The sequence below is a fragment of the Rattus norvegicus genome, chromosome 18, assembly GCF_036323735.1.
Source record: "Rattus norvegicus strain BN/NHsdMcwi chromosome 18, GRCr8, whole genome shotgun sequence".
Classification (NCBI taxonomy): Eukaryota; Metazoa; Chordata; class Mammalia; order Rodentia; family Muridae; genus Rattus; species Rattus norvegicus.
This window is the reverse complement of record NC_086036.1, coordinates 6,249,960-6,273,391: the sequence shown is the minus strand read 5'-3', so window position 1 is coordinate 6,273,391 and position 23,432 is coordinate 6,249,960. Positions and strand designations below refer to the sequence as shown.

General features: G+C 38.3%; 1 protein-coding gene across 4 annotated transcripts in view; it reads right to left on the bottom strand.

Annotated features, from left to right (window-relative positions):
* Window positions 1–23,432, bottom strand: part of Taf4b (TATA-box binding protein associated factor 4b) — a 133,672-nt gene that overhangs the window by 87,579 nt on the left and 22,661 nt on the right. For all 4 annotated transcript variants that reach the window (XM_039097304.2, XM_008771990.4, NM_001426974.1 and 1 more), the window contains 4 exons: window positions 22,741–22,830; window positions 19,283–19,885; window positions 2,373–2,490; window positions 1,701–1,812 (listed from right to left, as the gene is read on the bottom strand). In XM_039097304.2, the coding sequence (XP_038953232.1) occupies window positions 1,701–1,812; window positions 2,373–2,490; window positions 19,283–19,885; window positions 22,741–22,830 (923 nt within the window). The remainder of the gene's footprint in view (window positions 1–1,700; window positions 1,813–2,372; window positions 2,491–19,282; window positions 19,886–22,740; window positions 22,831–23,432) is intronic.

The window sequence follows — 23,432 nt, the reverse complement described above, 5'->3', positions numbered from 1 at the left end:
CTCTTTTTAAAAATCGCTATCCTAAAATGATAAGACATGTATTAGCAGCAAATAAACCATACATACTACTGATGTATTTATATAAACCATACATACTATTGATGTATTTATATATACAATACATACTACTGATGTATTTATATGCATGACACATGGCACACAGAACAAGATGCATACGTTTAAAGGTAAACACAGCCTAAAGTATATTAAAGAACTTGATTCCTTTTGCACTATGAAAAAAACTGAGTATCAAATTTAGAAGTAATACAACACATGACATAACATTATTACTTTGTTTGCGATGAAGCCTGAATCTCTGGTGCCCTCTGGTGTTTTAAACACCACACAACTTCCAACTTTCATCCCAGATACACCAAGAAGCTAAATGCAAAATGTGATTTTTTTATAGTGAAAAAGTCACAAATTCACAACAAAAGTTTAGATTGACCAGGTATCTCTCAACAACAACAAAGCAGGTATCAAATATTGTGAAATGCAATCTAGATTAGTCAAGGTGGCCGAACATCACATACGACTTCTTTCTTAGTTAATACAAGTCAACATTAAGAGTCTGATTTTAAGGGGTTGGGGATTTAGCTCAGTGGTAGAGCGCTTGCCTAGCAAGTGCAAGGCCCTGGGTTCGGTCCCCAGCTCCGAAAAAAAAAGAAAAAAGAAAAAAAAAAAGAGTCTGATTTTAGTTTCATTTGGACTAAGGTAGCAGTAATGCTGTTTCAAAACTAAACTCTATATTAATTTCTTAATACAGTGTAATAGGTGTAAGATTACATATAACCCAAATCACCAAGAAGTATCATTTAAGAAAATCTTAGTGCAAAAATTAAAGACACCTCATTTAAAAAAAAAAAAAAAAGACACCAAAAAAATAAACACTGTAGAAAATTCAGCCATTTCAACAAATGGTGCTAGGAACTGATTATCCACAAATGGAAGAATGAAAGTGATCCTTATCTCTTAATCTCTAAGAAAATGAACTCAATCAAAAAAGAAATGGATCAAACATCTTAATGTAGACTTGAAATTCTGGAGAAAATTTGGTACATCTATACAATAGAATACTATTCTGCTTTTAAAAACAAAGACATCATGAAATTTGCCGGCAAATGGGTGAAACCTGAGAATATCACAGAAACTGAACTGCAGTGCAAAGACTGACACTGGATCCCCCTCCCCTTCCTGGACTGCTCGGTTAGGCCTCAGTGGGAAAGGATGTGCTTACTCCTGCTGGGTTTCATGGTACAGGGGAAGGGAGGAGGCTTCCCCCTCTCTGAGAAAAAGGGGTTGGGGTTATGGAGGGAGGGATTTGTAGACTACTAAACAGGTTTTTCAAAATGCATTTAAAAAAGCATGTACAATATATAAATTATACTCAGTAATTTATACTGTAAGAAATTTTTAAATTTTTAATTTTATTAATGTATATGGTTGTTTTGCCCACATTGTGTCTACGAGTTGCATGTATGTAGAAGGCCAGGAGAGGGCACTAGATCCATTAGAAATGGAGTTACAAAAGGTTATGAATTGCTATGTGGGTGCTAGGAAACAAACCAGGGCTATCTCTTATTAGAATATTTTAAAGGCATTCAAATCTGTTTATTTAGACATCATTCTTTACAACATTTTTTCCCCTGAAACTTTACTTCCACATATCAGACCAAGTTTTAACTACTGATTTTCTTTACCTGAAGCATGCTGGTCCATTTTCTTTTATTTTATTGTTCTGAATAGAAGTTGTTTGAGCTTGAAGCGACAAAAGTTTATTTCCAGGCAGACTAATTTGCTTTATGATGGAAGCTGGAAAAACAAAACAAGAAAGAAAAATATAGAACACCCTCCCCCACCCCCTACAAAGGCAATTATGTCACATTAAGAAAAATTCAGAATAGTTTTTAGTAAATACAAAATAATTAAAAGAAATGTCTTAAGCTGCCCAGAACTATGTTTAAATTTAAATAGGCTAATAAATGTAAACCCTGCATAAGAAACCAGCTTATAAACATCTCTGGATTATGTTTTTATGTAGTCTCAAGTTGTCTAAAATTTAGCATCAGTACAAAAACGTCATGTGTGAAAGGCAACTGTTAATATTTCACTTATATTCATGTATCATTAACATATATTATTAACACATATTAACACATAACACTTCTAGAATGGTTTATATAATAATACAATACTTTAAGCAGTCGTTTATTTTGAAACAATCTATGCCTAAAATGTACTGTTTATGTAACTGTAACAGATCATTTCGTCCTCTCAATTTCTCTTCCCTTAACACAGCAGGTGTAAGTCCCACCATGCTCCAGACGCACTGGGATGACATAGGACTGCCAGCAGGTACGGAGGGAACTTACCAGTAGGCATTACAGCAGTCACTGGTGCCTTCTGCCCACAGGTCTGAGAGCTCAATGGTGAGGAATGGGAAATGGAGATCACATGATTGGCATTGCCTACTGAAGGCTGCTGGACTATCTGAAACAATGAGAGCTCATTACGGTCACTCAAGGAAGCATGCTGTAGCAATGAACAAGAGCTTCTATTTTTAATAATTTGGGGTTGTTCAGCTATTTATACCTCTAGCTAGAACAATAAGAATGCCTACATAAAATTTAACTTTTTTATTTTATTAAGACAAGATCTCAGGCTGCACCCAAATCCCACTGGGGAGAGAGCTGGACTCTCAGAAGTACAGACAATCCTAGGAGGTCAGGGGAGACTGCCACTTCAGCTCACATTCCTGACCCAAGGGAAACCTGCATAGTGGCCCTGGATACAGGAATATAGGAGCAGTCAGCAGTAGGAACCTGCTGGTTTCTGCCTGGGCCTGGACCTGAACTGAACTGAACTGAACTGAACTGAACTGAACTGAACTGAACTGAACTGAACTGAACTGAACTGAACTGAACTGAACTGAACTGGTCCCACAGCTCCCTGCACCCAAATCCCATGGGGGAAAGAACTGGATCCTCAGAACTGCGAACACTCCTGAAAACTCAGAGGAGACAACTACTTCTGCCCACATTTCTGACTCAAGAGGAACCTGCCTAGTGCCCTCTGGGCACAGGGACCTAGGAGCAGTCAGGGGCAGGACGCTTTGGGTTTCTGCCTGCACCTAGAGATGAAAGCCAGGCACCAAGGGTGCCTACACACCTGAGAGCAGAGGTAAGACCAATTCTTCCATGCAAAGAGACCTGCCTGGTGGCCTCAGGACACACAGAGGCAGAAGTCGTCTGGGACAGGACACTTTTGGTTTCTGGATGTGCCCGAAGCTGAACTGAACCAGTCCCACAGCTCCCTGCATCCAAATCCCACAGGGGAGAGGGCTAGACCCTCAGAAGTACAAACAACCCTGGGAGCTCAGGGGAGACCCTACTTCCGATCACATTCCTGGCCCAAGAGGAACCTGCCTAGAACTGTAGGAGCTGTCAGGGGCAGGATCCTTCGGGTTTCTGCCTGCTGCACCAAGAGCTGAAAGCCAGTCACCAAACGTGCCTACACACCTGAGAGCAGAGGTAAGACCAACTCTTCTTCAACAACAAACTGCCTGGAGCTTCAGGTCACACAAACCCAGGAGCAGCTCTCTGTTCCCAGATCTGGCTGAAAGGAAACAGGTCTACAGGAGTGCTGACACACAGGCCTACAGGAGGGTGGACCCACTGTCAGAGACAGCAAAACAAGCTAACACCAGAGACAAGGAAATGGTGAGAGGCAAATGCAGGAAGCTAAGCAACAGAAACCAAGACTACTTGGCATCATCAGAGGCAGTTCTCCCACCACAGCAAATACTGGATATCCAAACACTCAAGAAAAGCAAGATTTGGATTTAAAAATTGCATCTTATGATGATGATGACTTTAAGAAGGACATAAATAACTCCCTTAAAGAAATATAGGAGAACACAGGTAAACAAGTAGAAGACCTTAAAGAGGAAACACAAAAATCCCTTAAAGAATTACAGGGGAAAAAAAAAACAAAACAGGGGAAGGAATTGAAAAAAAAAACATGCAGGATCTAAAAATGAAAATAGAAACAATGAAAAAAGCACAAAGGGAGACAACCCTGGAGATAGAAAAACCTAGGAAAGAGATCAGGAGTCACAGATGCAAGCATCACCAATAGAATATACAAGAGATAAAAGAGAGAATCTCAGGGGCAGAAGATACCATAGAAAACATCCATACAACTGTCAAAGATAATGTAAAATACAAAAAGCTCCTAACTCAAAACATCCAGGAAATCCAGGACACAATGAGGAGATCAAACCTAAGGATAAGAGGTATAGAAGACAATGAAGACTCCCAACTTAAAGGGCCAGGAATATCTTCAACAAAATTATAGAAGAAAACTTCCCTAACCTAAAGAAAGAGAAGGCCAGAAACAACAAGAAGTCTACAGAACTCCAAATAGATTGGACCATAAAAGAAATTCCTCTGGTCAAAACACCAAACCCACAAAACAAAAAAAGAATATTAAAAGCAGTAAGGGAAAAAGGTCAAGTAACATACACAGGCAAACCTATCACATTTACACCAGACTTCTCACCAGAGACTCTGAAATCCAAAAGATCCTAGGCTGATGTCATACAGACCCAAAGAGAACACAAATGCCAGCCCAGGCTACTATATCCAGCAAAACTCTCAGTTAACATTGATGGAGAAACCAAGATATTCCATGACAAAACTAAATTTACACAATATCTTTCTACAAATCCAGCCCTACAAAGGCTAATAGATGGAAAATTCCAAAACAAGGAGGGAAACTACACCCTAGAAAAAGCAGGAAAGTAATCTCCTTGCAACAGAATCAAAAGAAGAGAGACACACAAATATAATTCTACCTCTAACAACAAAAATAACTGGAAACAACAATCACTGTTCCTTAATATCTCTCAACATCAATGGACTCAATTACTCAATAAAAAGATATAGCCTAACAGACTGGATATGTAAAGAGGATCCAGCATTTTGCTGGCTCTAGGAAACACACCTCAGAGACAAAGACAGACACTACCTCAGAGTAAAAGGCTGGAAAGCAACTTTCCAAGCGAATGGTCTCAAGAGACAAGCAGGAGTAGCCATTCTAATATAGAATAAAATCGAGTTTCAACAAAAAGTTATCAAAAAAGATAAGGAAAGACACTTCATATGCATCAAAGGAAAAATCCACCAAGATGAGCTCTCAATCCTAAATATCTATGCTCCAAATACAAGGGCACCTACATTCATAAAAGAAACCTTATTAAAGCTCAAAACACACATTGTACCTCATACAATAATATGGGAGACTTCAACACCCCACTCTCATCAATGGACAGATCATGGGAACAGAAACTAAACAGAGACACAGAGAAACTAACAGAAGTTATGAACCAAATGGATTTAACAGATATCTACAGAACATTTCATCCTAAAACAAAAGAATATACCTTCTTCTCAGAACCTCATGGTACCTTCTCCAAAATTGACCATATAATCGCTCACAAAACAGGCCTCAACAGGTACAAGAAGACTAAAATAACCCCATGCATCCTATCTGATCACTGTGCACTAAGACTGGTCTTCGATAGCAACAATAATGACAGAAAACCCACATACACATGGAAGTTGAACAACACTCTAGTCAATGATAACTTGGTCAAGGAAGAAATAAAGAAAGAAATTAAAGACTTTTTGGAATTAATGAAAATGAAGGCACAACATACCCAAACTTATAGGACACAATGAAAGCTGTGCTAAGAGAAAAACTCATAGCTCTGAGTATCTGCAAAAAGAAATTGTAGAGACCTTACACTAGCAGCTTGACAGCACAAATAAAAGCTCTAGAACAAAAAGAAGCAAATACGGGGCTGGAGAGATGGCTCAGTGGTTAAGAGCACTGACTGTTCTTCCCGAGGTCCTGAGTTCAAATCCCAGCCACCACATGATGGCTCACAACCATCTGTAATGAGATCTGATGCCCTCGTCTGGTGTCTGAAGACAGCTACAGTGTACTCATATATAATAAATAAATAAAAATATTAAAAAAAAAAAAGAAGAAGCAAATACTCCCAAGAGGAGTAGAAGGCAGAACAAAATCAAACTCAGGGCTGAAATCAATCAAGTAGAAACAAAAAGGACTATACCAAAAAAAAAAAAAAAAAAAAAAATCAACAAATCCAGGAGCTGGTTCTTTGAGAAAATCAACAAGACAGATAAATCCTTTGCCAGACTAACCAGAGGGCACAGAGAGAGTATCAAAATTAACAAAATCAGAAATGAACACATAACAGGATCTGAGTAAATTTTTTTAAAAAACTGGAAAATCTGAATGAAATAGACAATTTTCTAGACAAATACCAAGTACCAAAGTTAAATTAGGATCAGATAAACCCTCTAAACAATCCCATAACTCTTAAAGAAATAGAAGCAGTTATTAAAAGTCTCCCAACCAAGAAGAACCCAGCAGAATTCTATCAGATCTTCATAGAAGACCTCAGGCCAATACTGTCCAAACTATTCCACAAAATAGAAACAGAAGAAGCACTATGCAATTCGGTCTATGAAGCCACAATTACGCTTATACCTAAACCACACAAAGAACCAACAAAGAAAGAGAACTTCAGACCAATTTTCCTTATGTATATCGATGCAAAAATACTCAATAAAATTTTTGCAAACTGAATCCAAGAACACGACAAAATGACCATCCATCAAGATGAAGTAGGCTTCATCCTAGGGATGCAGGGATGGTTCATTATATGGAAATCCATGAATGTAATCTACTATATAAACAAACTCAAAGGGAAAAAACACATGATCACCTCCTTAAGATGATGAGACAGCATTTGACGAAATTCAACACCCCTTCATGATAAAAGTCCTAGAAAGATCAGGAATTCAAGGCCCATACCTTAACATAGTAAAAGCCATATACAGCAAACCAGTAGCCAACATTAAATTAAATGGAGAGAAACTTGAAGTAATCCCACTAAATTCATGGACTATACAAGGCTGCCCACTCTCTCCCTACTTATTCAATATAGTACTCGAAGCAGTAGCCAAAGCAATCAGACAACAAAAGGAGGTCAAAGGGATTGGAAAGGAAGAAGTCAAAATATTACTATTTGCAGACGATATGATAGTATACTTAAGTGACCCCTAAAGTGCCACCAGAGAAATACTAAAGCTGATAAACAACTTCAGCAAAATGGCTGGGTATAAAATTAACTCAAATAAATCAGTAGCCTTCCTCTACTCAAAGGATAAACAGGCTGAGAAAGAAATTAGAAAAATGACACCCTTCACAATATTCCTAAATAACATAAAACACCTCTGGGTGACTCTAACCAAGCAAGTGAAAGATCCGCATGACAAAAACTTCAAGTCTCTGAAGAAAGAAATTGAAGATCTCAGAAGATGGAAAGATCTCCCATGCTCATGGATTGGTAGGATTAATATAGTAAAAATGGCCATTTTACCAAAAACCAACTACAGATTCAATGCAATCCCCATCAAAATTCCAACTCAATTCTTACTAGAGTTAGAAAGATCAATTTGCAAATTCATTTGGAATAAAAAAATAAAACCCAGGATAGCGAAAACTATCTTCAACCATAAAATAACTTCTGGGGGAATCACCATCCCTGACCTCAAGCAGTATTACAGAGCAATAGTGATAAAAACTGTATGGTATTGGTACAGAGACAGTCAGATAGACCAATGGAATATAATTGAACCCAAAAATGAACCCACACACCTATGGTCACTTGATCTTTGACAGAGGAGCTAAAACCATCCAGTGGAAAAATGACAGCATTTTCAACAAATGGTGCTGGTTCAACTGGAGGTCTGTAGGTAGAAGAATGCAAATTGACCCATTCCAATAGCCTTGAGCCCAGCCTGAGATGCATACAGCCTAGGGAGGAACCTTTACAAAAGCAAAGCAAAAATAGTTACACTACTGTCACTACTGAGAACAGAATTCTAAAATTGTAGGGTTGTTTGTTTGTTTGCTTTTAGACAGGCTCTTTCTGTGTGGTTCATGCTGGCTTAGAACTCATGTCTCAGCTTCCTGACTTCTGGGGTTATAGGCATGCACCACCATATCCTAACAAGAAAATTTTAGTTCACCTTAAAATAATTATTGGCCAAGAGACTTTAGTGTAAACAGTTTTAAAAGTTCCAGTTTTAAAATTTTAAAACAAGGCTGGAGAGCAGGCTCAGTGATTGAGAGTACTGACTGCTCTTCCAGAGGTTCTGAGTTCAAATCCCAGCAACCACATGGTGGCTCACACAACCATCTATAATGAGATCTAATGCCCTCTTCTGGTGTGTCTGAAGACAGCTACAGTGTACTTATATATAATAAATAAAATTTTAAAAAAAAGACAAGATCTCTAGGATGGCCTCTGAGTAATGGGGATCCTCCTGCCTCAATTTTCCAAATGCTAATAAGATTTGTGTGTATACTATCACATCCAGATTAATGTGTATATAGCAAATTACATTGTTCAAAAGCAAAAAAAAATTATTGGATACAACAAACATTTTCTAAAGCAGAATTCAAATTTAAAAAATAGCTGTATACATATTATATTTCTTAATTTACCATGGTAAATTTCAAACATGCAAAAGCATAGAGAACAGAATGAAACCATCTATACCACTACCTAGACTGAGCAATGATTGATTCTTATATAATCATGTTTCACCTGTACCTGTTACTCACTTTTGAATTATTTAAAACAAATCTAAAAAATACTTTTATCCATAATATTTCAAAATATATCTACCAAAGATAACAATTTTATCTACAATTTTTAAAAAGTGTTATCCCAAATCCATCAGAAAGTGCTTTTCTCCCAAATAATAGTTACAAGAATAGAGTAAGAGTTGGGGATAAAGAAAGAGAAATTAAGGTGCTAACAAGACAATTACTTTTAGCTTCAAGAAAAGAGAGAAAAAGCAGAGTGTCATATTATCACTTCAAAGAAAAGCAGTCACCGTGTATTTGGGCCAGCTAGTGATAGAGAGATAATTAGAAGTTCTTAAATTTCTCCATGTTTATTATAAAGAGAGATAGTCTGCCCAAGAGACATGCTTCTGAGTAAAATTTACAAAAAATTATTATCTGTAATTAAAATGTACAAATCAAGTGTGTGCAACTAAATACATATCAAGTAAGGCACACCAGCCCTCGGGAGGCAGGAGGTTGCTGTGAGCTCCTTGTCTGTACAGCAAACTCCGAGCCAGCCAGGGCTATGCAGGAAGACTTGTCGCCAAGAAGGTGAAGTAACAAGAAATACAAAGCATGTCAGGGTCTCCTCGGAGAATAAGCACAGAATAAAATGATATTATTGTTATAACTCTTTGAAACAGAAATCTCCTAGCAAGGGAATTAAAAGTTGAACTAATTCAATTGCCATCATTATGCTGTAAGAGAAAAGTTGCATGTATTTATGACTGGTTTTTGAGAAAGAGTCTCAAACCATATAGCTTAGGTGAACTTAAACCTGTGAAGCCTTCTGCTTCAACCTGAGTAACTAGGACCGCAGACCTGAACCATAAAGTCAGGGGAGAAAAGAACGCTTGCAGAAATAATACATAGCAGTGGAGCAGACCGCACGCACATTCGGAAGTACTGGGGTTTGGGTTTAAAGGTTATGAAGTACACCTTTATGCATTCAGAAACAATCTCTGTAGTTTTGCCTTTTCTCATAATTTTGTTTTTCCATCTCCACAAAATATCAGTTTACTCTCCAAAATATCTGACTTTCTTGGAGGGGGAAAAAAGAGACCAGGAATTTTTAATTAACTTTTTCATTCCTGAAATTTGTTTGCAAATGCTGCGGGATTTGTGTAATTTTACTTTTAACTTAATCTGGTAAAACTAATTGAAGAAATATAAATTTAAAAAATGAACTGACTAAATTTACAACTTTTGTGTTCTACTAAAATTGAAAACGATCTTTTATTTAAATGAATAAAACAGCTAAAAGAAGATTTAGGAATCAAATTGAGGGACTAGGTGTTAGATACCCTAGCAGAGAGAGACAGAGAGAGAGAGAGAGAGACAGAGAGACAGAGAGACAGAGAGACAGAGAGACAGAGAGACAGAGAGACCGACCATACTTAGGCAATAAAGGTGATAAACCTCTAAGGTGGCTGGCTTTTTCTCTCCCCAGAAGGCTCCTGGTAGATACACGATCTCAAAGCAGTATAAGCACACAATGGTTGTGAACCAGCCATCCCGGTCTTCTTCCACTGACAACCCTATATTACAAAGACTCTTCAGAAACTTAAAAGCCTTAGCACTGGAGAAGAAACTGGATTTCTGTTTCCAGAATTGACCTCTGCTTTGACCTCTTTTTCTGTGTGTCTGTGATATGTGTGTATCTTCATCCTCAATAAAAGCCTGTCTTCAACTGCTGACTCTACCTTCTCCTGTCTGTTGTAATCTCTCTCTGTTCACCCCTTTCACTGGAGTTTTCCTGCCTTTCAATCATTTAACTGATGGAGAAAATAACCTGGACCATAGACAGTAACAAAAACCACCTGACTGTTTTTATACGAAAAAGTTAAGGGTAAAATAGTAAGTACATATGAACCAAATGGATTTAACAGGTATTTATAGAACATTCCATCCTAAAACAAAAGGATTTACCTTCTCAGCTCCTCATGGAAGCTTCTCCAAAATTGACTATATAATTGCTCACAAAACAGGCCTCAGCAGATACAGGAAGATAGAAATAACCCCATGCATCCTATCAGATCACCACGCACTAAGACTGGTCTTCAATAACAACAGAAAGCCCACATATACATGGAAGTTGAACAATGCTCTACTCAATGACAACTTGGTCAAGGAAGAAATAAAGAAATTAAAGATTCTTAGAATTTTATGAAAATGAAGATACAACATTCCCAAACTTATGGGATACAATGAAAGCTGTGCTAAGAGGAAAACTCACAGCCCTGAGTGACTGCAAAAAGAGACAGGAGAGAGCATATGTCAGCAGCTTGACAGCACACCTAAAAGCTCTAGAACAAAAATAAATAAATAAACCCAAGAGGAGTAGAAGGCAGGAAATAATCAAACTCAGAGCTGAAATCAACCAAGTAGAAACAAAAAGGACTATACAAAGAATCAAAATACAAAAGCAGGAGCTGGTTCTTTGAGAAAATCAACAAGATAGATAAACCGTTAGCCAGACTAACCAGAGATCACAGAGAGTGTGTCCAAATTAACAAAATCAGAAATGAAAAGGGAGACATAACTACAGATTCAAAGGAAATACAAAACATCATCAGATCCTACTATAAAAGCCTATATTCAACAAAACTTGAAAATCTGCAGGAAATGGACAATTTCCTAGACAGATACCAGGCACTGAAGTTAAATCAGGAACAGATAAACCAATTAAACAACCCCATAACTCCTAAGGAAATAGAAGCAGTCATTAAAGGTCTCCCAACCAAAAAGAGCCCAGGTCCAGACGGGTTTAGTGCAGAATTCTATCAGACCTTCATAGAAGACCTCATACCAATATTATCCAAACTACTGCACAAAATTGAAACAGACGGAGCACTACCGAATTCCTTCTATGAAGCCACAATTATTCATATACCAAAACCACACAAAGACCCAACAAAGAGAGAGAACTTCAGACCAATTTCCCTCATGAATATTGACACGAAAATACTCAATAAAATTCTTCCAAAACAATTAGAAGAACACATCAAAACAATTATCCATCATGATCAAGTAGGCTTCATCCCAGGGATGCAGGGATGATTTAATACACGAAAACACATCATTAATGTAATCCACTATATAAACAAACTCAAAGATAAGAACCACATGATCATTTCATTAGATGCTGAGAAAGTATTTGACAAAATTCAATACCCCTTCATGATAAAAGTCTTGGAAACATCAGGAATTCAAGGCCCATACCTAAACATAGTAAAAGCAATATACAGCAAACCAGTAGCTAACATTAAAATAAATGGAAAGGGGCTGGAGAGATGGCTCAGTGGTTAAGAGCACCCGACTGCTCTTCCAGAGGTCATGAGTTCAATTCCCAGCAACCACATGGTGGCTCACAACCATCTGTAAAGAGATCCGATGCCCTCTTCTGGTGTATCTGAAGACAGCTACAGTGTACTTATATATAATAAATAAATAAATCTTTAAAAAAAAAAAAATAAAAATAAATGGAAAGAAACTTGAAGCAATCCCACTAAAATCAGGGACTAGACAAGACTGCCCACTCTCTCCCTACTTATTCAATATAGTTCTTGAAGTTCTAGCCAGAGCAATCAGTCAGGGAAAGGAGATCAAAGGGATACAAATTGGAAGGGAAGAAATCAAAATATCAGTATTTGCAGATGGTATGATAGTATACTTAAGCAACCCCAAAAGTTCCACCAGAGAACTACTTAAACTGATAAACAACTTTAGCAAAGTGTGGGGGTATAAAATTAACTCAAACAAATCAGTAGCCTTCTTCTACTCCAAGGATAAACAGGCTGAGAAAGAAATTAAGGAAATGACACCCTTCACAATAGTTCCAAATAACATAAAATATCTTGGTGTGACATTAACCAAGCAAGTGAAAGATCTGTATGACAAGAACTTATAGTCTCTGAAGAAAGAAATTAAGGAAGATCTCAGAAGATGGAAAGATCTTCCATGCTCATGGATTGGTAGGATTAACATAGTAAAGATGGCCATTTTACCAAAAGAAATCAACAGGTTGAATACAATCCCCATCAAACTTCCTACTCAATTCTTTATAGAGATAGAAAGAGCAATTTGCAAATTCATTTGGAAAAACAAAAAACCCAGCATAGCAAAAACTATACTCAACAATAAAAGAACTTCTGGGGGAATCACTATCCCTGAACTCAAGGATTATTGACTATTACAGAGCAATAGTCATAAAAAAACAAAACAAAACTGTATGGTATTGGTACAGAAACAAGCAGATAGATCAGTGGAACAGAACTGAAGACCCAGAAATGAACCCACATACCTATGGTCACTTGATCTTTGACAATGGAGTTAAAACCATCCAATGGAAGAAAGACAGCATTTTCAGCAAATCGTGTTGGTTCAACTGGAGGTCAGCATGTACAAGAATGCAGATCGATCCATTCTTATCACCCTGTACAAAGCTTAAGTCCAAGTGGATCAAGGACCTCCACATCAAACCAGATACACTCAAACTAATAGAAGAGAAAGTGGGGAAGCATCTCGAACACATGGGCACTGGGGAAAATTTCCTGAACAAAACACCAATGGCTTACGCTCTAAGAATCGACAAATGGGACCTCATAAAAACGCAAAGCTTCTGTAAGGCAAAAGACACTGTCATTAGGACAAAATAGCAACCAAGAGATTGGGAAAGAATCTTTACCAATCCTACATCTGATAGAGGCCTTATATCCAAAATATACAAAGAACTAAAGAAGTTTAACTCCAGAGAGCCAAATAATCCTATTAAAAAATGGGGTACAGAGCTAAACAAAACATTCTCAGCTGAGGATTATCGAATGGCCAAAAAGCACCTAAAGAAATGTTCAACATCCTTAGTCATCAGGGTAATGCAAATCAAAACAACCCTGAGATTCCACCTCACACCAGTCAGAATGGCTAAGATAAAAACTCAGGCGACAGCAGATGCTGGTGAGGATGTGGAGAAAGAGGAACACTCCTCCATTGTTGGTGGGATTGCAAACTGGTACAACCACTCTGGAAATCAGTTTGGAGGTTCCTCAGAAAAATGGACATTGAACTACCTGAGGACCCAGCTATACCTCTCTTGGGCATATACCCAAAAGATATTCTAACATACAACAAAGACACATGCTCCACTATGTTCATAGCAGCCTTATTTATAATAGCCAGAAGCTGGAAAGAACCCAGATGTCCTTCAACAGAGGACTGGATTCAAAAAACGTAGTACATCTACACCATGGAGTACTACTCAGCTATCAAAAACAAAGACTTCATAGGCAAATGGATGGAACTGGAAAATATCATCCTGAGTGAGGTTACCCAATCACAGAAAAACACACATGGTATGCACTCATTGATAAGTGGCTATTAGCCCAAATGCTTGAATTATCCTAGATGCACAGAACACATGAAACTCAAGGATGATCAAAATGCGAATGCTTCACTCCTTCTTTAAAAGGGGAACAAGAATACCCTTGGGAGGGAATAGGGAGACAAAGTGTAGAACAGAGGCAGAAGGAACACCCATTCAGAGCCTGCCCCACATGTGGCCCATGCATATACAGCCACCCAATTAGATAAGATGGATGAAGCAAAGAAGTGCAGGCCGACAGGAACCAGATGTAGGTCTCTCCTGAGAGACACAGCCAGAATACGGCAAATACATAGGCGAATGCCAGCAGCAAACCACTGAACTGAGAATGGGACCCCCGTTGAAGGAATCAGAGAAAGGACTGAAAGAGCTTGAAGGGGCTTGAGATCCCATATGAACAACAATGCCAACCAACCAGAGCTTCCAGGGACTAAGCCACTACCTAAAGACTATACATGGACTGACCCTGGGCTCCAACTGAATATGTAGCAATGAATATCCTAGTAAGAGCACCAGTGGAAGGGGAAGCCCTTGGTCCTGCCAAGGTTGGACCCCCAGTGCAGGGGAATATGGGGGAGGGCAATAAGGGGGATGTATAGGGGAATACCCGTATGAGGGGGGAAGGGGGACGGAAGGGGGAGGGAATAGGGGCTATGGACAGGAAACCGGGAAGGGGAATAACATTTGAAATGTAAGTAAAGAAATATATCTAATAAAAAATTTTTAAAAAGCTAAAAAAAAATAGTAAGTATAGTATTTATGTTGAGTATACAATTACTATATGAAAAATGATAGGGGCTGGGGATTTAGCTCAGTGGTAGGGGGCTGGGGATTTAGCTCAGTGGTAGAGCGCTTACCTAGGAAGCACAAGGCCCTGGGTTCGGTCCCCAGCTCCGAAAAAAAGAACCAAAAAAAAAAAAAAAAAATGATAAAGAGGCAGTAAGTTTAGCCATTTATAGAAATTTGAATTTTTACAAAAACTTCCACAACAATCAGTAGGTTCACATTTTAAGTATTTAGTACAAAACAGAAGACCTACACCAAAAAAAAAACAAAAAAACAAAAACAAAAACAAAACAAAAAACAAAAAAACAAAACAAAACAAAAATAAACACTGAACAATTTTAGTTCACAGAACCCCTGAATATAATAAACAATAGTCACAAAGGAAAAAAGGTAGAATGTAAAGAAAAGAACACATGCAGTAATAAATCTTTCTTAAAGTGTTGGTAGGTAAAATATAAAATTTCATAAAATAATATGAATTGAAACGACATAATGGTAGTTTGGAAGAATTCTTACAACTTGAAGTTTAGTTAGAGATATTACTCAAAAGTCTAAAGATATAAAATTCTCCAGAATTATACTAACCAAAAATAAATATTAAGAAAATCTTAAGCTCATGATTAATTATCATAGCATCATCAATTGGCTGACTAGAGCAAAATCTAAAAGACACCACTGATGCTAAGCTTATTAAAGAGAAGTGGTCCTGAGGTAAGGCCCTATTTTAGGCAGGTGAACTTCTCCTTAGAGCTAGGCTATAAAGCAACCAGCTACCAAGCCTGACAAGCTGGACACTGCTCATGATTGAAGGAGGAAGGAAAGAAGTGGCAATGAAGCATGTGATGAAGAAGGCCTGAAGAGAGGGGAACTGAGTGGAGTGTCAGGGCCCACAAGGTGGTCCAGGACTTTTGCAAATGTAGCAGTGACCACAGGTCATCCAGAACACATGACAAAACTAGAAACTGGTGTAGTTTCAGGAAAGTAAGAACACAGTCTCCTTCAGCCAGTCTGCTTTTGAGTTTTTTATTTAAGTCCCCATGGTGTAATTTGCAGATATATGATCTGATTAGTGAGAAACCACACTTGTTTCAAAGCCAGATCCTCTTAAATCACTGTTCCAGAACCCATGAGTAATTATGCTCTATTCTCCTCTTGATGTAAGAGCTGCTAAGAGTCTGATCTAATCTTTCTCAGACTTTTAGTAAATGTAAGTAAGAAATCAGAAACAATTAACTTTGTATCATATTCTGTCAAATTGTGTCAATGTGGTTTTAATAATGTTGAGATTATATTTTAAGGCAGTGACCGGCAAGACATGCCCTGAATTAAATAAAGTTATCATTTGTTAAAAAAAAGATAGGATCATTAAAGTAAGCTATAAAAACTACACCTGGCAGCCAGGTGCATGCTCTTCGTGATGTAACCTTTTCATAATGAGCAGCTTGACCGAGGTACCATCCAATGTGGAGATTTTTCTTTTTAAATGACCATGTGTGCTACTTCTTAAACTATAAAGGATGTTTACTTGCTTGTTTCTTTTTAACACTCCTATGCATTGTCCCCTCACCCAAACATAGAATTAAACTGGATTGTATTTTATAATAGACTCAATGATATTTTTAATTATTTTCAACTTTAAATTCAATTTAATTTCCAAGGCTATCAAGGAGACACTTGTTGCTCTTACAGAGGACCTATGCATGACTCCCACCAGCCATAGTGGTTCACCACCTTCTGTAACTCCAGTTCCAAGGACTCCTGTACCCTCTTCTGATCCCCAAAGGTACGAGGCACACACATAGTGCACAAACATAAACTCAGAAAAATACTCATAAACCTAGATTTATCTATAAACTAAAAAACTAATGCCAATACAGACTTCTAGAGTTGAAGTTACAATGACAATTTTTCAAATCAACTTTTGAAGGCATGTCCCAGCTCAATCTAGAGCATTATGATTCTAGTTGTTGGAAGTAAATTTTATAAAATGAACTTACAGTATAGCTTTACTATTTTTCCCACCATATTTTTTTTTCTACCTAACAGGTGTGAGGCTAATCTGCTGCCTAAAAAAACACTTTAAAAAAAGCAGACTTTTACATTTTAAAGAATAAAAACAAAGAAGGAAAAGCATCTTAAGGTTTACCATTAGATTTTCTGTTATACTTTCTTCTGTGATTCTAATGATTTCCAGTAAACAGTATGTCAAACCTCCAAGAGGTACATGCTGTCAAGATATTATCACCAGCATCTTTCTAATTCAGGACACTCTAGAAAACTCCAAAGTTTTTTCCAAAAGAATAAGCTAACGGACTACCACTTAGTATGTCTTAATTCTTCATTTTCTCTTGCCTTTTCTTCATCATAAAAATTAGCTTTAAATTTATAACACATTAACTAAAAATTCATAGTACTTTTCCTAAAAAAAAAAAAAAATTCTATGCAAGTTACCATTATCTCAGTTCATGGACCTTTATGCTCTAGTCAATCAATAAGATTCACCAACTTAAGAACTCGTAATGGCCAATAGAGAAGATTCTAATTCTGTCAAGTTCTACCAAAGAGAGACCTTTCCTTGGAACAGTTTCTCAAATTCTTTGGTTCTCAATCCCATTGCCCAGAGCAATATTAAAGAATCATTGAAAAGAATAGTTCATGCTGGTGGTGGCACATACCTTTTATACCAGGACTCAGGAGGCAGAGGCAGCTGGATCTCTGAGTCTGCAGCTAGCCTGATGTACATAGTGAGTTCCAAGAGAGACAGAGCTACACTGGAAGACCCTATTCCCTGCCCTCCTCAAAAAGAATATTTCATAACCTGGTTTAACTTCAGTTACCCAGTAAAATTCTGCCCTAACCTGTACATTGCTCCACTTGAAATTCAAATGTAGAGTGTTAAGATAAGATGATGAGAGGTCTCTACGTGATGGTTATCTTGACTACCCAACAATTAGACTGGCCTTCAATCTGGTCACTTTCTGTGCCTGAAGTGGCCATAGAAGGCAATCATGTGAAGAAGCTGCCTCTGCCTCTTCACACAGTATGATGACGAAGCATACACAAGACAACTAGAGTAAACTCAAACTGAGAAATCCAAAACACACATCTAACACAAACATTTATAAAAGAGAAGAGCAATCAAACAATCAAAAGAATAGCAAGCGGTGTTAAGAACTGTACTTAGAAAAGTGATTTTAAATTAATTCACCACGTAGTATCCCCATGGGTCAACAACATCTTCACAGTCTGATAAGAATGTGTCTTTTCCTGAACAAAGTAGAAAATTCTAAACAATGTCTAATCAATAAACAGCTAAAACTCCCTTCTTTTACCAAAGAATCTATTCAACCTACCAGGAATAAGAAAAAAATACACCCTTATTCACTCTACACGCACTCTCTCTTACTTCTTAGCATTTTCTAAAATATTAAAAGCAAAATGCAGCACAAGAGCCACACCTAATGGCACAGGCCTACGACAGTAGTTACCTGGTAGGACAAGGTGGAAGGATTAAAAGTTCGAGGTGAGCCTGGCCAATGAGAAAAAAGAAAGAAGGTGCTGGAAAGATATCTCAGCGGACAGTCACATAAGGTTGGGAAGAGTAGAGCATGCTTGTAAATCCAATACTGAGAAAGTGAAACAGGAGGCTTCAACTGTGAAGGGGATAGAGAACGCTCTGATGTTAAGAGTGTTTTCTGCTCTCCCATAGGACACAAAGTTCATTTCCTCACTGGGAGGGTTACAACTGTATGTAATTCCAGCTCCCACTCTGAACACTTCAGGCACCAGAAAACAGGCCACCTCCCTCCCTCCCCCCCACACACAAATAAAAGTGAATCTTTAAAAAAAGGTGAAAAGCTATCCAGAAGAAACCCCACAGCCACCCTCTGGCCATGCATGCACACGCACATGGGGGGGGGGGGGGGGGGGGGACACGACACGACAGAAACAGAGAAACTGAGGCCAAGACTGATAGAGACAAACAGAGAGACAAAGGCAATTTAGTCTCAAATTTTAAAAAGTTTTTAAAAGGCCAATGATATAGCTCAGTGGTAGAATGTCTGCCCAGAATGCTTAAGAATGTACAATCTGTAGCACTGAAAAAGAAGGAAGGGAAGGAAGAAAAGAGGAAAGGAAGGGGACAGGGAAGGAAGGGGAGGGGCAAATATACATAAAATTTTGAGGTACACAATCACAACTTCTAGAACTCTCAAATGTTCAGTAAAAACGCTGTGTGACTTGTCTATACAACATAGAGAGGGCAACTGAACAAGCGAGGCTAAAAGAATTCCACCTAGTCAAATCTAGGAAGTAGGCAGAGTCTCGGCAGTTTTCTGAATGTGTGACTATTTTGAGTGGCTGAGGAAGAAGTGAAATGGTACTCACTAGTTGCTTGGCTTTGCCTGCCTGTGGAATGCCAGCAGACTGTGGAAGGAGGGGGCCTGGCTGTGCCAGTGTGATCTGGACTGGAGTGCTAATGGCAGCTTTCTCGGCTTTGGTCCCAGCAGAGGTAATGGCAGTCTTCACAGATGGAAGACAGAGAGCTTGAGCTGACGCTTCTCCCAGAGTTGCTGAGGGGACAGCCAGTGCTACTGCTGCCCCAGACACGACTGGATTCTCAGGCTGAAGGGACACTGCTGCCACTGTATTTGGTACTGGTGTTGTAAGTGGTTTTGGAGTCTGAAGCAAAACAGTTGTAGCTGTTGTACCTCCTGTTGCAGTGGCTGGGGTCACAGAATGCAGCGTCACAACTCCAGTGTTTGCTCCTCCTGGACCAGCAAGTGAATTCAGAGTCTGTTGAACAGACAGAGTTCTGGGTACTGCTGCTCCAGAGACAATGACTGGGGAAACTGTACTTGTCACCGCAGGAGAAGTTGCTGTTGTCATGGCACAGGAGGGAATGACCACATCACCAGAAACTTCCTGAACACAGTTCTCAGTGAAGCTCTGGGAGTTTGGAAGAAGCTGTCTTAAGGCAACCACACTTTTCTAGAGACAGTAGAGGAAAGGTAGACACAGATAATTGGTAAGATAAAAGTAAAGCAAAATTTGTATTAAGCAACATCAAGTTAAGTAAGTACGTCAAGTGTTTTCAGCTGAAAAAACTTATCATTTTTGTTTTCCTATCAATATCCAGATACAATAAATTTAAAGGTCAAGGTGCTTTCTCAGTGAAAAAAATAATTTAAATTAAAAAACTAGTAAATTTATTTTGGGTAGGTCAATGATTAACTTGATAAAATAATACACTGTAGCATACTTCTCCCTACCCATCTAAGCCCATAGACAGATTATTATGTCTTTAGTATATATAAAATTATTGATAACATAGAAGAATCAGGATCATTTTGTTAAACACCTTTCAAGCATCAATATAAAGTTTTTACATCAAAATAAAACACAAAATAAAAAATGATTTAAGTTTCAACTGGAAATGTAAAGAAAAGTTCTCAGAAAAACCTAATTGGAAACATGTTAAAATAATGAAAGTTAAACTGACAATGTAAGTGTGTATTTTATTATCTCTTAATCATAGCAGGATCAACCTGAAAGGCCAAAAGTATCCTCTTCTCTATGAAGCGTTCAATACTCAAACTCTCTCAGGTCTAGGTGAGGCCAGGAGACATCAAGTTAAAAAAAGAAAAGGAGGGGTGGGATTCACAGGTCCTCAGAAAGCAGATCAGCCAAGTAATAATGTATGGGAAAAAACAAGCAAATACAATGCTTAGTAAACTACTCAAAAAAAGCCAGACTGATCCCCAGCTTGGCATTAAGGAGACAAGTACTAGTAGGTACCAATGTGAGCCCTCATCTAAAAGAAGGCCACTGGAGCACGTCACTCACAGTGGCACCCCACATGCCATCTGGGCCCTTCCTCTTTCTCTCACTTCCAGGCCCTGTTACATGCAGTTTGGTTTTTATCAGTGCTGCTGTGCTGCCATGATGTATTGTCATACAGCTAATCCCATAGAGAAGCCAATCACAAATCAGAACTCTAAAGTCTGTCAAAATATGCCTTTCTCTTAAAAAGTTTATCACCTAGACATTCCTTATTGAAATGGGAAGCTGACTGACACCATCTGTCACACAGCTCAGCCATCAATTTTCCTCCTTCTCTCTCATAATGCATCGAATAAGGAGAAAGTATCAATGGGCTAAGGTGAGCATCACCACTATGAACAGCACCTACAACTAAAACACCTTAAGAATGAAGGTCTTCCGAGGTAAGGTTTCTCCTGTTTCAATAAGTAGGCCAAGGCATCCAGACCATGGCCATGGGTCACTTCACAAACAGACATGCTGGACAGGTTCTGCTCAATCCTAGGTATGGCTATAGATGTGCAAAGACCAAATCTCATTTTATTTATACTTTAAAAACATAATACTAGGCACTGCACTGCATTAGTTCCTGGATAGTACTTTCTTAGTTTCTTTCTTTGGTCCTTCTTACCACAATTTGCACCTACCTACAGAATTAATCCTGTCACTTTCTCAGACAAAGTCCCTACTGTAGATAGCCTTAGAAAAGTGGGGTGTTCCCACCTCCTTTGCACTCATCCTTTACAAAGTCTGACCTATGTACCGCCTTTTATCCTGGATCATTATCCCAACGTTCTTAAAAGGTAACTCCTCATTCTATTACTTCAATATTTACAGAGCAAACTTTTAACTCACTACTACACTGGGTCTTTAATGACTTTATAATTTCAATTCAACTCCTTTTTAACTTCTGAAAATCTAAATGAGTTATTTTTACTCTGACAAAATAAGTTGTTATCAAAGATACAGCTCATCAAAAATGCAATTACTTCAATAACTCAGAAGAGGAAAGTCAACATTATAAATTATTGAAAATTATAATCACAATTAATTTGGCACTAGTAAATTAGCTAAATTATAACCACATTAAATCTGGCATTAATAAATCATGTTTGATTTACTTTAACATGGATCACTAAGACCTCATTCTCATTCATCCCTCCCCATCTGCTTTCTTTCTTCAGTCAGGCAGGGTCAAGTGGCTTATATCTGTAACTCCAGCCCCGGGGAGGTAGAGGCAGGAACATTAGAAATCCAAGGTACTTCCTGATTCCATGCTAAGTCTGAGCTAGTTTGGGATACATAGACACTGTCTCAGAAACACTGAAAGAGAAGAGTAGGGAACTAACTCAGAATTTAAAGCTACTTAAGTTTGAGTCCCCAACAGCCATGTAAATGTCCTGTAATTCCAACACTTAGGACACAGACAAGGAATTCCTGAAGCAAGCAGTCTACCTAAACTAGCCAAACTCTTAAGCTGTGTTTTGTGAGAAACTACCTCAATACATAAAACGGAAAGCAATGTAGAGAGATGCTCCACCTTAACACACACGCGCGCACACACACACCACACACACACACACACACACACACACACACACACACACACACATGAAAATCTTTGAATATATTTCAATACAAACATTACATAATACTAAGTCATCAAGTTACATTCATGAATAGGACGTGATTCTTAGGGGAACTAGGGGGATAGCTCAGTGTCTTTGCCACCAAGCCTGGCAACCAGAGTTCTTTAGCATGAGCCTCCCTGAAAAAGAAGATGTACTCATACAAATTGTGCTCTGACCTCCATACATGTGATATATGCCTCCCTGCTCAAATAATTAAATGCAAAAGTAAACTTTTATCTAAACTGTTCAAATCAATACTATTTTGACTTATACCTTACAAAAGTAATAAGGTTTCTCTCATCAGTATCCTCACAATTATTTCCGTTTAAACATTCTGGTTTTAACATAAAGTAATGGAACCCAAACAACTTCTCCAAAGAAATACATCCCTACCTTAAGAAAAGGGACAAGGTGCGGCTGAGGTGCAGACTTGAGTTCAATATATAGTTTCCTAGTAAACTCTTCTGCTTCAATTTCTGCATCCTAAGAAATGAAAAAGAGAAGATACTTTTAGATCTATAAATATTTTAAGAAACAAAACTGGGTGCAATGGTGAATGCCTGTGATGTAGCTACTCAGGATGCTGACCAAAGAGGATCATTTTGGCCTAGGATTTGAAGGCCAGCATAGACCACAACAATCCAGTCTTTTAAAAATAAATGAAAATTTTTAAAACAATGGCAAAGTACTTTAAGATTTTAGAGAAGCATTTCATAATTAGTAAATTTAACCTTTTTTTTTCTTTTATTTTATTGGATATTTTCTTTATTTACATTTCAAATGTTATCCCCTTTTCTGGATTCTGCTCCAGAAAGCCCCCCATCCTATCCCCTGCCTCCATGGTGATTCTCCCCTACCCACTCACCCCCTCCCTCCCATCTCCCAGCCCTGGCATTCCCCTACACTGGGGCATCAAGCCATCACAGGAACAAAGCCCTCCCCTCCCATTGATGCCTAACAATGCCTATCCTGGGCTACACAGGCAGCTGGAGCCATGAGTCCCTCCGTGTGTACTCTTTGGTTCGTGGTTTAGTCCCTGGAAGCTCTGGGGTGTCTGGTTGGTTGATACTGTTCTTCTTCCTATG